The following is a 16,548-nucleotide window of genomic DNA, read 5'->3' as shown; positions in this document are numbered from 1 at the left end:
GCCGAGGGGAGTTGGGGGAGGTTGGTTGGCAGCAGGAGACATTAGGCATCTCTCCTGCTGCCAGTGGTGTGTGTCAGTTGGCAGGAGAGACAGCATCTCTCTCACTGCCAACGTGGGCTATAATGCACAGTCATACACACACCACAAGATGCACTTTTAACAGTGCTCACTGTACTGGCACCCCCCGACCAGTCACTGATTTTTGTCGCCAAAAACCAACGCTGCTCTTGGAGAATGGCTTGGCTATTTTTAAGAATTCACCTGAGTGTTCATTTCAATGTTGAAGAGCCCATTTGTGTTGAAGAGTCTATGGCAGTGTCAGAGATTAAGAAAATTCATTAAAGACTGAGATAATCCTTTTTGAGAATCTGGGCCTTAGCCATTTATTAGCAGTAACAGAGTGGCAAAAGCTTTAAAATAAATACTTACTACTGGTAAGAAGGTTGCAAGGCTCTGTGTGCAGGCAGCAACCAGGCTTTTGTCTGGGTTTATTAACCCTTTAAAGGAATAAAAATTTCAGGGGGTAATAGAGGCTAAAGCAGTGTTTCTCAACTCGGTCCTGGAGAACCCCCTTGCCATTCAGTTTATGCATATTCTTAGTGGATATCCTGAAAACCTGACTGGCTTGGGGATACTCCAAGACCGAGTTGAGAAACAATGGCCTAAAGGGCATGAGGACTGTGGAAAGCCTGTGCCTTGCCAAAGCCGGGCGATATGTTTGGGTGTGTCATGAACAATTGTTTGTTTAAACCCCTGTTTGCTGGTGAGAAGGGCACACTTTTGAAAAGAAATTGTTTTATGGTTTGTTTTGAATGAAGTGAATTCAGAAACCTGAAGCTCTAAGAAGAGGGAGAGTTGCTTAAAGCAGTAACCCAAAAGTAAAGTACTGTACTTATAACGAAGCAAGCTGAAGGAACTTTTTTTCTGAAATCTTGTTTTGTTGATATAAAACTATATATTATTGCTAGGAAGCAAAGGGTTGGACTTTATTTTAGTAAGACCAGAGAAGTCAAAAATCTCCACCAGCCTCCAAATAAACGCTTGGTCAATTTATCTGTACTGGGGTTTAAGGCTCATGCGCCCATTAGGTCTTCACTCAGTCACAGTATTTATGCACCAAACATTTACATACCAGCCATAGATCTGCCTAAATGCAGAAGGACTGTGTGTAACTTACAGTATTCTATACATTACATGTATAACTGGGCACCCTGGCTGTGTCCTGCCCATGTGTGTGCCCCCTTGCATTTACACACTATACATGCCATTACAGAAGAGCACTTAGGTGTCCAGCTTGCATTTTCACAGGTAAGTGTACACTTACGTTAATAAGTGCTAATGTTCTAGAAATGTGCGCATGTATGGTGCACGTAAATTTTGGTTCTTAGATTAAAGAATTATCCTTTCACTAACTACTTTTAGACACAAACAAATACCCTTGGTGAAGCCCCATTAGATGAGCTGGATTCTGGAGATACATACAGGCAATTTTGATGGGAGATCTCAGATTCCAAGGTTCTGAGTCACTACCCTCTCAGTGTTCACACTTTCCCAATTCCCAATGAGGAGGTGGTTACAAAATAAGTCCACAGTGCACAGTGATGTATAAATGGAAACTATCTTTACTGATTAACCTTAGGGCATTTTCTTGGAAAACACTTCAAGTGATATTTACAGTTCATTGAATAGTAGTAATCTCATTCACTTGAAATGCACTCTCTCTTTAGTTTCCACCCAGGATATTGCTATTCAATTTCTATGAAAGATGTCTTCTTCCCAGCTCATAGCTACTTTGGCTCAAATGGGTTCCACCCTCTAGCTTCACAGCAGTCCCGTACCATTGGCTAGATAGTGGACAGTGAAATTGTCCTTCATGGGCAACAGCCCCCTGTTTTTTCAGTTCTTCTGGATCCTGATCAGAACCAATGATCTGCCCTGGCAAATCCTCAGGGTTATTGCTGTTTTCTTGTCCCTTTTACCTATGAGGCTTGAAGGATCTCACACTCCCACACTGCAGTTCTTTCCCCTGTTCAGAGCTCAGTGTACTTCTTTAGAATTTAGCGAATTAACAACCTCCTCTCCTGTGCATGCTCCCTTTTTGCTTTTGCTCCAGTATCCAAATGATTCTTCATGGCTCAATCTCAGCAAGCACCAGAAAAGGAGTAGACCAGGAAAACTAAATTCAAAATGGTAGTGCTCCGTTTTTGGTGCTCACTGCAAAATCACTGCTATGGAGTAAAATCACCTCAGCTTTTCTGTGTCTTTACAACCTAAACAAGGCTTTGGACTGAGCTTGTTATTCAAGTAGCAGAAAAGAGGCAAAAGGAAAAAAGAGACTTTCACTCCAAAATTGGGACTTTAAGTAATCTTTGGGGCCCATATAATTCATTTTGGTAGCCAGCTAGAACAATCCTAGGTGTAGGGTTACCAGATGTCTGGGTTTCCTGAGACATGTCCACTTTTTGAGAGCTCTGTTGGGGTCTAGGTGGCTTTTTTATTTTACTACTTTTGTCCAGGGAAACCCGGACATCTGATAACCCTACTCTTGGATCCTGCCCTGGCCCTTGCCAAGGTCCTGCAGGACCTCTGCTGCCCTGGCGGCCAATCAGAGCCCCCACCTTCATTGGCGTGCCCATTGGGAGCCTGCCCTGGCTGGACCCCATCCATGGCCCAATAGACTTCTGGACACTAGCCTCCATCCAGGCGGGGTCCATTCACATTTCTACCACTGTTGGCAGCGGTCTGGGAACCCTCTCTGTTTTTCCCATCCCCCTCCTAATCTTTGGTACAACTCCACATGTGCTAGGCCTCCTCTCTGGCCCCACTCCTCATTGGCACACATGCGCTGGCGGATGACACGCAACCCCATGCCCACCCATGGGACACAGCAGGACCACGGGAAAGCCTCCAGCCTCAACAGCCAGACCCCAGGTAGGTGTAAAATTTATTTATTTTTGACTGGGAGAGAGGGGTAGAGAGGAGGGTCATGCTAAATGCAAGGAGGAGAGAGAAAAAGGGGACCCTTGATGGAGAAAGGGAGAGGGGAGATGCTGGATGGAAGGATAGGGGGAAAGAGAGGGTGTCGTGCTAAATGGAAGGATGGGAGGAAAAAGGGGACCCTGAATGAAAAAAAGGATAGAGTGGGGACAATGGATGAAAGAATGGGGAGACACTGGATGAAAGGAGAGGGAAGGAGGCATGCTAAATAGAAAGTTGAGGAGAGAAAAAGGTGACATACTAGATAGAAAAGGGGCAGAGATGATGCTGCATGGAAGGATGGGGAGAGAGGGGAGACACTTGATGGAAGGATGGGGAGGGAGCATGCTAAATGGAAGGAGAGGAAAAAGGGGACATGCTAGATCAGTGGTCTCAAACAAACGACCCAGGGGCTGCATGCAGCTCGCCAGGTACTATTTTGAGGCCCTCGGTGGAGTGGAGAGAACAATCACGTACAGACACAGGAAAGCGCTTGTGTGAGGTTACAGCAGTGAGGCGGGCAACGTTCCAGAACGTAAGGTAACCATTGGAGGCAGTGTAGCTTGTGCGTGTGTACGTAATCTCGTGAAATTCGGCACCTCTCCTGGTGGTGACTGCTTCATGTAAGATGGCGGCTGTGTCCGGTGCTGGAGGAGGTGAGAGCTTAAGGCAGTTGTGGACACGACCACCAGACACTTAAAGCACAAGTTTTCCAGGCACAAGTCGGATATTGATTCTCCCCTCTACAAAAAAGCCTAGAGGACTACACCAAAATCTTGTCTCTTGCAGTTGATACTTTAGATTAGAATCTAAATCACAATTTTTCATGAGGTAAAACTCTTTATAGTTTATAAATCTTTCCTTAATTGCTTCTGATAATTTCAGCTATATACAGTTGAAAGCAGTGCAACATACAGAAAGTGAAAAACTATCTAAACTTCACTTTCTGCATGTTGCACTGCTTTCAACTGTGTAGAGCTGAAATCAGAAGCAATTAAGGAAATATTTATAAACTATAAAGAGTTTTGCCTCATGCAAAGTTGTCATTTCTTTAATAAGACATTAACTATTTTTTTCTGCGGCCATCCAAGTATCTACTAATCCAAAATGTGGCCCTGCAAAGGGTTTGAGTTTGAGACCACTGTGCTAGATGGAAAAGGCATAGAGAGATACTGGATGAAAGGGTGAGGAAAGGCTGAGAGGAGATGCTGGATGGAAGTGAGAAAAGACCCGAGAGAGAGAGAGGTGAGACAGTGGATGAAAGTGGGAAGAGAGAGAGAAGGACATACTGAATGGAAGAGAGTAGAGGACAAAGTTAGTGAGAGACTGGGGAATAAGAGAAAGGGGGAATGAGAAGTATGGTGTGAGAAAAGAGAGAGAAAGCTGTAGGTCAGGGGTCCTCAAAGTCCCTCCTTGAGGGCCGAATCCAGTCGGGTTTTCAATATTTCCCCAATGAATATGCATTGAAAGCAGTGCATGCACATAGATTTCATGCATATTCATTGGGGAAATCCTGAAAACCCGACTAGATTCGGCCCTCAAGGAGGGACTTTGGGGACCCCTGCTGTAGGTAGAAGAAAAAAGGGGCATTGAAGACTATACAGTATAGTAAGAATGAATGAAGAGGGAGAAAACTTAATTGAAGGACGCTGAGAGGAAAAAAATAATACTAGTGTTGGAGATGGTTGTTGTAGTGGAGGAGATGAAAAAGACAGGTGAGAGAAAAATGACAAATGGACACAAAAACCTGGCATGAGAGTTCAGAAGACAGAGGAGAGCAGAGATTGGGACCAACATGATTAGAAAAATTAGATCACTAGATAAAGGTAGAAAAAAGAATTGTACTGTATTTTTAATTTTGAATAAAGTACAAAACTTACAACTGAAAGTCTTATATATTAGGGGAAAAGATGGGGGCAGCGCAAAAGGATGGAACAGCATCATGGAGGGCAAATTGCACAGGATGCAATTATAGCTCGCTATGATCCTGACTGCATGTAGCCGACAGCGGGCTGAGACAGGGTTAGGGCTGGAGTGGGGCTGGGGACAGGGCCACACATCCTCTTTTTTTTCTGCTTTACAGATACAGTAACCCTACCAAGGTGTCATATTCTGTGCAGGTGCTGTGCAACTCAGAGGGGAGGGGAAGACATTTTGACTTGAAAGATGAATACTGTCAGCAATACTTGGGGATGAAATATGCTTCTAAGAGAACATTGTGGATTAACGATGAGAAGAAAGTAGTAGTGCCTAATTTAAAACATGAACAAATGTGCTATTACCATCGATGGCGTTTTTTCCACTTGCAGAACCAAAGCTGTGGCATGCTCTCCCAAGTACATTGCGGGGCTGCTTGATCTTATAGCGGTTTAAGAAGAATTTGAAAACGTACTTATTTAAGCAGACTTTCTTAATTTAAGAGGAAAGACTTTGTGGATGCTAGTGGCAGTCAGGGTGGAAAGATGCTGGATTTTAGTAATGTCTAATTCATTATGTATGTACAAATTTTTCACAACACCCAAATCACTTAGTGGTAGGTGGTTTATACATGTAAATAAATAAGTAAATTAATTAATATACGGTTATAACCAAAAGTCTATCATGTTTGGCTGCCTAAATAGATTGGCATGGTGGAGACTTGACAATCAGTGTTTAAGCATGGGTGTTTGGGGTCCACACAAAGTGGTGGACGCGGCTCTGGCCACCTTGTTGAGCAGACTGGCTGGATCATGCAGATCTTTTTCTGCTATCTTTTACTATGTTACTGGGTATCCCTTCTACATATGCTGCTTCCAGGGCCGTTCCACCCCTTCAAGGGCATAAAAAAAGAAACTTCACCTTAAGCTGCAAGCCACAGTCAGGTCATACATATCAAATTATTAAAGGGGGGGGGGGGGGTTGTAATGTCTCAGGCAGTGTCAGTGCCAAAGTAATCAGATGTTCTCATTTAAAAACCATTAAAATCAAACATTAACAGCCATACTAAGCTTTCTCAGCACTTCAGTTAGACAAAGTATGATTTCACTTTGGAATTTTGTGTGTTAGTTAACAGGGAGCAAAAGTCAATTACTTCGAGATATTTATTACCTTTAAAATTAAGATACTAAGAGATATTTCATAAGATCCATGAAGACTTACCTAGCTTGGATGCCTAGGAGGAGGAATTCCTGCAGGAAAAAGGAGGTGATAGTACCTCTATATATGTTTCTGGTGAGGCTCCATTTAAAGTACTGTGTATAATCCTGGAGATTGTACCTTCAAAAAGTTATGTATAAATAGGATGCGGTCATTCCAGAGGGTGGCTACCAAAAGGGTCAGCAGCCTTCGTCATAATGAAAGCAGATTTCTGCTATGGATGTATTAAATGTCTCAAAGCACAGGAGGCAGGTCTCTTTCAACTGAAAGGAAGTTCTGGAACAAGAGGGCATAAGATGAAGTTAAAAGGGGATAGACTAAGAAGTAATCTAAGGAAATACTTCTTAATGGAAAGGGAGATAGATGTGTGGAACAGCCTCCCAGTGGAGGTGGTGGAGATGAGCGCTGTATCTGAATTCAAAAAAGCATGGAATAGGCCAGGGGTAGCCCAGGGCAATCTTCTGCCTGCGGCAAGGGATAAGATGGTGCCACTGCCCTCCCCCCAACTCCCTCCTCAGAGCTATGATCAGTAAGTAAGGTGGTTAGAAGTGATAGAAAACTAAAAAATGGCACCAGCCAAGCAATTAAATTTTTATTACAAAATCATGAAAATTCATAAACCATATACAGTATATTTATATATTATATGCACATAAAACAGCTTAATGGAGTCAAGCCACACACAAAAGATAGATGGCCTGCTGCCTAGTAAAGCCTTTGGTTTAAGATCCTGCTCGCTGGCCATCAGATCATCAAGCCCCTTACCAAAGAACAATTGATCTTTAAAAGGCAGTTTGCAGAGAGTAGCCTTAGAGCAGTGGTCTCAAACTCAAACCCTTTGCAGGGCCACATTTTGGATTTGTAGGTACTTAGAGGGCCTCAGAAAAAAATAGTTAATGTCTTATTAAAGAAATGACAATTTCGCATGAGGTAAAACTCTTTATAGTTTACAAATCTTTCCACTGTCTGATCCAAAGCATTCTAAGGGTAGAAATAGCATATGCAGAGACCTTGTTCAGAACTCTGAACAGATCATTTAGATTAGAGCATTGCCACATAATCCACTCCCCTTTTTCAAATGAGTAAAGGCACTCCAATTGTTCTTACACAAACCTCTTAGTTTTCTATCCTCTATGCCAAGATGGTTCCCCAAAATTTTTATATTCAAAATTTCTTCTCAGCATCCCATGAACTGGGTGGGTCTTTTATATACATTCACTGAGATTTCTTTTAAAACTAAAACTAACCTGGAGAGAAACATCAGAGACTTAACATGGGAAGGGGATCATGGGGCCTCTTATAGCACATAGCTATTTCAATCCCAGTTTTATAATCATTTGTTCCTCTCCCCAACCTCCCTATTTCTAAATTTTATTTGCTAAACACTTCTATTAAATTAATTAAATATGAAATATTCAAGTTTCAAGTTTATTTTAATTTGATGGGTCGCTTAATTTAATTTTTACTAAGCGAGTTACAACATTGGAAAAAAAATAACATTTATTATAACATTACATTTAAAAATTTTAAAACAATAGTTAAGACCAACAGACTTACAGACCAACCGAGACATTAGGTAAAAAAAGGGCAGAACTACAATTCAATATTTTTAGAGTGCAGGAGAGAACCATAAATGGAAAAACATTAGGGGGGGAGAGGTGGAAACCATGAAGAAGGACACGGTACTACTCGAAAGGGTCCAGAGAAGAGCGACTAAGATGGTTAAGGGGTTGGAGGAGGTGCCATACAGTGACAGATTAGAGAAACTGGGCCTCTTCTCCCTCGAACAGAGGAGATTGAGAGGGGACATGATCGAAACATTCAAGATACTGAAGGGGATAGACTTAGTATATAAGGACAAGTTGTTCACCTTCTCCAAGGTAGGGAGAACGAGAGAGGGCACTCTTTAAAGTTGAAAGGGGATAGAGTCCGTACAAACGTAAGGAAGTTCTTCTTCACCCAGAGAGTGGTGGAAAACTGGAACGCTCTCCCGGAGGCTGTCATAGGGGAAAACACCCTCCAGGGATTCAAGACAAAGTTAGAGAAGTTCCTACTGAACAAGGACGTATGCTGGTAGGGTTAGTCTCAGTTAGGGCGCTGGTCTTTGACCAAAAGGGCCGCCGCATGAGTGGACTGCTGGGCACGATGGACCACTGGTCTGACCCAGCAGCGGCATTTCTTATGTTCTTAGTGAACCAGCGATTCACATCTACCCTTTCCACTCCACTCATTATCTTATAGACCTCTATCGTATCACCCCTGAGTTGTCTCTTCTCCAAGCTGAAGAGGCCAAGCCGCTTTAGCCGTTCCTCTTTGGGAAGTCGTCCCAAACCTTTTATCATTTTCAATGCCCTTCTATGTACCTTTTCTAATTTTACTATATCTTTTTTGAGATACAGTGACCAGAACTGCACACAGTATTCAAGTTGTAGCCATACCATAGAGTGATACAAAGGCTTTATAATATTTTCATCATTGTTTTTCATTCCTTTCCTAATAATTCCTAACATTCTATTTGCTTTCTTAGCAGCCGCCGCACATGGAGCTGAGGATTTCAATGACACCTAATTCCTTTCCTGGGCAGTGACTCCTAACATCCTAACCCAGCATCACATAGCTATAGTTTGGGGTCCTCTTTCCTACATGCATCACTTTTCACTTGCTCACATTATTAAACATCATCTGCCATTTTGACACCCAGTCAAATGTAACTGCCGGTAGTAGGGTGATACATGATCGAATTTCTTTAGTCCGAAGATTAATCTGACCGCTGCATTTTGCATTAGTTGTACACGTTGCATATTTTTTTGGGAAATAGCTAAGTAGGCGATGTTACAGTAGTCAAGTTGACTTAGTACGAGGGATTGGACCAGGGTTCTGAATGCCGACGTATCAAAATAAGCTTTAATGGATCTGAGTTTCCAGAGAGTGAAGAAACCCTTTCTGATTAAGGAGTCCACCTGGTCTTTCATGGTTAGGCATTGATCTAGAGTTACGCCTAGTATCTTTATGGTGGGCTGGATGGGGTGATTAACTTCTGCCTCAGACAAGCCTTGAAACCCAGATAGCTTGCTTCTTCAGACTGCTCCTCAGTCCTACCAGCTGGACTCAACCCCCACCAGAATTTATGAGTGAATTGAGGGGAGGGGGGAGAACTGCAGTGGGGCCACTCATCCTGTGTTCAAGATCTCTGTGTACAAGACCTGGAATGAGTCTTGCTCCCAAGGGAATGGTCCCTGAACTCCTGAACTGGTATTGCAGGCTGGCCAAGCAGGTGCCCTGCAAAGCAAGCTACCTCTTGGCTACAGACTACTGCCTTCAGAGTCTATTCTGCATCACCAAAAAGCCTCCCAACTGGATAAAAACTCCAAATTTAAAGGAAAAATAAACACAAGCAGAACTGATAGGCTCCTACCATCTCACATGTATAGAAAAAATCTGAGGAATTACAGGACAGCCCAGAGCAAGAGGAGGTGGAGCAGAAGAAATGTAAATGAGGCTCTCTACACCAGATTTCGTGATGTACACAACCCACAAGTTCAAGAATGATGTGCTTCCTGCACTAGAACTTCCATTATCTCATCCACATCTGAAATCTCTCCCTCCCTTCTTTGTAGCCCCCCACCCTCACCCTCCAAGCAATCTCTCCCTTCACACTCTTTCCCCCCACACCCTCCCCCCATGGTCTGGCATCTCCCTCTTTCCTTCATCAACCCCCTTCCCTGAGTCTATCTTCCGTCATCATTTTTCAAAAGTCAATGGCAGCAGCTATTCCCATACACTGCTCTGCTGTTGGCACCAGCCTCTCCTCTCTAATAAGGCCTATCTCCAAGGAAACAGAAAGCTGCAGAAGATAGCCGAGGCCAGTGTCGATGGCATGGCAGCATATGGGAATCGCTACCAACAATGATGGAAGGAGACTCAGGGAATAGGGTTGATGTAGGAAATGGATGAAGAGAAAGAAGATATGCCAGCCCAGAAGGAAGAAGATGCCGCTACCAATCAACCGGCCTATTTGCTTGCAAGATGCCACTTCATGAAGAATGCCACCTGAGGGCCCCCCCACCTCAGCTGGCCTCATGATAGGGCTGTCCCTGGGATAGACATGTGAGATCTCTTAGGGGAGATAGAGATAGCAGATGATATGGATGGGCAGACTGGATAGGCCAAATGACAGTTATCAGCCATCGTTTTCTTTGTTTTATGCTTCTAAAGCCTATTTAAAATAAAGGATAGTGTGTTAAAGTCTAATTCAAAATAGATGTTTCACCTTTATGTGTCCATGGGAACATGCTGTATGGATTACAGCACTTACAGTATCCACTCAAAATGAATAAAAAAATTTGTCCGAGTCCATGCTTTTTTCTTTCTTTCTGATCTGGATCTAAATCAGCATGTAAATTAGAAAAACAATTCAAAGGGCTGCAGAGGATTTCTGAGGAAATTCTGGAAAACAGAGAGTGTGTCCATAACAGGTGCATCTGTCCCAGATGCCAAACTAACCTAAAAAATGTAACAAATAAAATGCCTCTGGCTAAAAGAGGAAGCCATGAATAAAATATGAAGGAAAGTGAATGGGATATTCTGAGGAATGTGAACACGGCTTTGTTCTACAGGGGTACATGAAGCTAAAATTAGGGAACTGAGCCACACCGTTCACCACAGAGCCATTTGAGATAAATAAGGCCTATGGTACAAGCAAAGATATCATATTCCACATCATCATCCACCCTGGATAAACCATTAGGCAAAATAAGCATGTGGTTAGGGCACAAAGGAAAGGGTTTTATTCCCCTAGCTAACATGCCCTTAACTCTTTCACTGTTGCCTGCCACATCCATTATCCAACATGAATATCAGTGTTTTTCTAATCATTATAAATATGAGGGATCTTCAAAATGCTTCCGTACTTTCATTTTTTTAAAACACTATTTATTAAATACTGTATCCCAAAAGCAAATTACTTCACTTTTCCACATAATCACCCTGTTTTGCGCTACATTTTTCCCAGTATCCTACTAACTTCTTAAATGCCATCAGAAAATAGTGTTTTTGGTTGAGTATGAAAATATGAAAGTGTAGAAGCTTTTTAAAGAACCCTCACGCATATGATGTTTTGCTTTCTACAATAAATATATTTCTTTGCACTTATTAAGTCTTAATGTCTTTTCAGGGCCAAAAGGACACCATTGCTGGGTTGGGCTTAGGGCATCAGTTGAACTTAATCCAGCCCTCTCCTCATCTCACCCAGCTAGTTTTGTTTCTGCAGGATAGAAAGGAGAAATGGTGGTAATGCAAGAGCCAGTCCTATACCCTAAATTCAAATGTAGAATACTGGGACAGGGGTAGCTCTTGCACAGCCCAGCCCAGTGGTTTTAATATTATTCTTCTTCTTCAAGAAAATAATTGCATTCCTATATGAGACTTTCAAGTATGGAAACACCTCATCTAGCTGGATTCCTGCATGCCAGATGACTTAGCTACTAAGTTAATAGATGTCTTATTTGGTTACTTATTTGACTAAATAATGCAAAAGGTTGTTTTTTAAGATGGTACTTAATTACTTTGTTCAGAAATCATCAAGGCACTGCACTTCCAAGAATTTCATTCTACCAAAATTAGGCAAACACAGAGGGAGGAATTTTCAAACAGCCTATGTTAAACGTGACCGTATGCTTTGCACTTGTTCACTAGTGAATCGATTCAACTGAAGTGAATCAGTGGAACGCTTTGAATCAGGAATCGGGCAGCTCTACCGAGCACGGATGACCTCTTCTCCATTTTTTTAAAAAATACTGTATACACCTTGTGACACTATATGCCCCATTTTACACAGAATGTAGAGATGAGAATTGAGATGTCCAAGTCAAGATGTGCTCAGTTCTGGTGGTGTTCTCAAAGCTGACCTGATTGCCAATGAGGAGAATCAGAAATTATAACTGACTGAGGTGCCTCTAGTTTTCTTGGACAGCCCCCATTAAAAAAAACCTAGATATTTGCTAAGGTTTGATTCTACCTGCAGAAGGTTTCATGCATAGCTAAAGTCCTATTCTGGTTAGCTACTTCAGGACTTGTATAACTATGACTAAACGGTATTAATAATTGTACTGATCTACCTGTACTAACAACTCTTCTGAATGGACCTGTGAAACTGCCCATTGTAACTTCCTGGGTAACTTCCCAAGCTTTTGTAATGTAATCTGATCTTGAACTGAATAGGTAAAGGTGGAATAGAAAACTTGATTAACATAGCATAACATAACATATCTGTGGAAAGCATTCTGATAGTCTTGGATCAGGCCCTGCTGTTTTTCTCACTAGAGCAGTGTATCGCAAACTGTGTGCCTCCTGAGATTTCAGGTGTGCCGTGACACACTGGTGAGGAGAGTCATCCACATCGACTGACTGCCCATAGAACGTGCCTCTCGTGGCGAGAGGCACGTCCTGTAGGAAGTCAGCCGGCACAGATGACTTGCCTCCTGGCTGATGTCTCTCCTCCTCTCCCCGCACCTCCCGGATCCCTCCACCGAAGTGGGTCGCAGCCAGATGGGCCTCTGTGCATGCGTTGACATCCTCGCACTTACAGGTGCCTTCCAGCCGAGGCACTGGATTTAGTGTACTGCTGGCCGGAAAGTTTATGAGGCACTGCACTAGAGGGAAAGCATTACATAAGATCCTACATTAAAACAGGGTATCTGAGGCACACAGCCAGTCTGGTTTCTAGGAGACCCATAACTAAAATGCATGAGATGGATCTGCATACATTTCTTATTTATTTTTAAAATACATATATATAAGGTGACCATACGTCCCATTTTAAACGGGACCGTCCCATTTTTGGATCCCCTGTCCCGTTGTCCACACACACAGCTTTGGGACGCCGAAATGTCCCGTTTTCAGGGACAGTGTCCTCAAGCTGTGTGCGGGGACAATGGGACAGGCGATCGCTTCCTGTCCCTCTCTGTTGCGCAAAAAAAAAAAAAAAAAAGCCTTCCTCCAGCACCCGATTTAACCCCCTCCCCCCTGGTCCACCGCCGCTGCTGCTGCCCTCTTTACCTCCCTGCTGCTAATCACTATCAAGAAGCTTTCTTCCCGCCATCAATTCTGACGTTGCTAGAGAGACTTTTCCCTGACACAGCAGGGGTGTATTGAATCCTGTGAAACATAGGCTGCGTTGGATGATTGAAAGTAATAAGCAATGGCCTTGGTTATCTTAGAGCATGAACTAAGCACTTTAAGCTACAAAAAACTGGAAATGAAGTGAAGCAGTTTACAGCACGAATGCACTTTTCATTATAGCACCTAAAAGCACCAGTGCACTTTTTCATGATAAGTAAAACTTTTTTCTGTCAGTTCTGTGTTCTGAAATTAGCTGTAGCTTTTTTTTTTTTTTTTTTAGTTTTTATTGTAGTATGAATTGAGAGAATTAATTTAGATGGATTTTACTATTGATTAATAGAAAATTAAAGAATAATGAATTTAAGAAATGAATTAATTGAGTTAAAGGTAGGGAGGTGGGTTCAAGCCGGTGATGTAAACAGAAGAGAACAGATTTGTCTGACTCTTTGAGAAAACCCCAGAATGGGTAAAACTCCATGATCTGAGGCTTGTTTCCTCAGATAAAATAATACCTTCAGTGTCATTTTGGCTTATATTGGTGGGTTTTTTGTTTGCTTTAACTGATATAAAACATACATGAAAATCACAAGAACTATACTGTATATAGATCAGAAACTCAAAATAACACAGGAGTTCATACTGTTTAAATGGACTGCAACATCCAAAAAAAGTGGAGAAAAAGAGACCTCAGAATAAATGTACCCACATAATTCAGCACAATCAAGTCATGCAACACAGGGCTTAATCACAGTCTCTCATAAAAACTCCACTAACAGCATGTAAAGTTTGTTCATATATGCAGCCAAATCTTCTTAAACACAGGAATACATAAACTTGTCCCATTGTAGGCTCAACATACAAAACATTAAATTAATATTACAAAAAGCAAATTTCTCTCATGCATATTCAAATGGAGTGATCACAGATGTGCTTCCAGCAAATCATTAAAAAAGATAAAATGATGTTGCTAGTAAACAGTGAATATTCCAATGAGAAATCAGTTGCTCAGAATCTCTTATAGCTGGACAAATTAAGAGTTTTTTTGAGGTGTTTTTACACCTGTCAAAAACTTTAATAAACTGTATCAATTCCGTGTTAACATTTTCCCTATTATGTGTTGCTGGTGAAGGGAAAAGTTTACAGTAAGCAACAAAGTGTATAGAGATGCCCCAGCTTTATAAGTTAATGATTACAATTAAGGCAGTACTAGAACTTCTCAATGAGAGGAGGTAACAGGTGGCAGTCGAAGAGCAACATCCAGGAAGCCGAAAGGAGAAACTCAGCCTGAAACTAGGCGACTAAAACAGTTCAAAGAAATTCTTTTCTACATCCGACCCCGGTACCAAAGGCTTCCCGTGGCAAGATTCAAACTAGAAACATATAATTGGAAGGATTATAAAAGACTGAACTATTGTTTCTGGTGGAATTCAGTTTGTCAAGTGTATAAAATGGAAAGAGCGTTGGCAGTTCAAAAAGGCTATTATAATAAGTTTAAGGATGTGTGGGGGCCATTATTAAATTATTATAATGAATAATTTACATTTTTCCCAATTTTGATTTACTTGGGGGTTTGGGGGTGGGGGGGTTATTTGGATATTTCACTAATAATATATATGAACGTAATAAGATATTATATTCATGTGGTATATTTTGGTTATATTTTGGGTGGGGGTGGGTGATAATCCTTGTTGTATATTATTGTAGAATTTCAAGTGATATTATGTTCTAATTGATGTTATTTACTGTACACTTGATGTATATGTTAAAATGAATAAAGAATTAAAAAAAAAAAAAGATTCAAACTAGAACAGGTTGGCAAATCGAGTGCTAAATCATAAAGCCATCTGCAGCTCAGCTCGCACGAATCTGAGCCACTGCTAAGCAACCCGAGTCACCATATTTGCCTACTTGATCTTTTAAACCCAATTGAAATGTAAAGTTGTTCTAGATCTCGACCAGTGCAAAAGTTCACACTCCTGTACAGTATTTTCGCATATTCATGGATAATTCCAAATGCAAACCGAGCATATCCGGCGACAGATAAACTCTCAAGTGTTATAAATTCAACCCATTTCTTCACAGATTCGAATCCCTTTTAAAGCTTTTTCTTTCTTTAATTCTTGTATTTTATTGCCGCCATTGTGCCAGAAATGAACCCCTCCCCCAACCCCGGATTTGATTTCCAGATTCTAAAAGACGAATACTTAGGCAGATGATTTGCAGAAATCCACACACACCTCCTCCCCCCCCCCCCCCTCACCTTCACATAGAGAGAGATGTGGGGATCTCCGGGGCGCCAATTGTCATTCTCCCGGAAGTGGTGGTTGTTGCTGCTGCTGGCCGGGGACAGGCTAAAGGCAGAGGGGGAGATGGGGGAGGAGGGGGAGATGGGGGAGGAGGGGGTGCTGTTCCTCCCGATCTCCCCAGAGCGGGGACTCAGCAGCATGTCATCCACATCGCCCTCCTCCTCCTCGTCCCCGGGGCTATCCCGCCCGCTAAGCTCCATGCTGTCAGGGCTGGAGGCCGGGGAGACATGATCTGGCACTTCGTAGGGGCTCTTCCGAGGCTGCACTGTGTCATAAAGGTGCAAGTAGTCGGTGTTATCCATGGCTGGGAGGATACTGCGTGTGTGACCGAGCGAGGCTTTTTAACCTGCCAGGGCAGGGCTCTGGCAATGATTTACCACGGAGCAGTCACACCTCTTTGGACTGTGCACTGGAAATCGGAACAGCCTCCCGGATACCTGCCCTACCTGCTGATGGCTAAATGCAGAAATCCCCTCCCCGCATTCCACGGGTGCTACCACCAGCTCTGTTCCATTGTACAGTACAAATTCTCACCTTAGACTTCCTCAGGACACCCATCAGCCAGCTGAGCTTTCAGGATGTGCAAAATGAATATAGGTACTTAAGAACATAAGAATTGCCGCTGCTGGGTCAGACCAGTGGTCCATCGTGCCCAGCAGTCCGCTCACGCGGCGGCCCCCAGGTCAAAGACCAGTGCTCTAAATGAGTCCAGCCTCACCTGCGTACGTTCCAGTTTAGCAGGAACTTGTCCAACTTTGTCTTGAATCTCTGGAGGGTGTTTTCCCCTGGAACAGCTAGGTTTGCCTGCTCTGCCTCCATTGTATATAAATCTGTTGAGAAACCCTGCTTGAGAGGTGCTGCATGCATTCTAAAATGTGCAGGGACAATAACAACCTAAATAGTATTGTTCTTTTTGTTTTTAAAATTAAGTTCTCAACAGTATTCTCACTTTCCAAAATAGGAGAATATTGTGCTACTCAAGATATCCCTAATGAATATGCATGAGGCAGAT

At 42.5% G+C, this 16,548-nt stretch overlaps 1 protein-coding gene across 2 annotated transcripts in view; it reads right to left on the bottom strand.

The window, feature by feature from the left end:
- Window positions 1-15,860, bottom strand: part of CLIC5 (chloride intracellular channel 5) — a 264,527-nt gene extending 248,667 nt beyond the window's left edge. For both annotated transcript variants that reach the window (XM_033937344.1, XM_033937345.1), the window contains exon 1: window positions 15,491-15,860. In XM_033937344.1, the coding sequence (XP_033793235.1) occupies window positions 15,491-15,838 (348 nt within the window). In that variant the 5' untranslated portion in view covers window positions 15,839-15,860. The remainder of the gene's footprint in view (window positions 1-15,490) is intronic.
- Window positions 15,861-16,548: the final 688 nt, after the last annotated feature.

Source organism: Geotrypetes seraphini, chromosome 3 (genome assembly GCF_902459505.1).
Source record: "Geotrypetes seraphini chromosome 3, aGeoSer1.1, whole genome shotgun sequence".
NCBI classification, from domain to species: Eukaryota; Metazoa; Chordata; class Amphibia; order Gymnophiona; family Dermophiidae; genus Geotrypetes; species Geotrypetes seraphini.
Note: the sequence above shows the minus strand (reverse complement) of the source record. Positions and strands in the feature narration are given on the sequence as shown.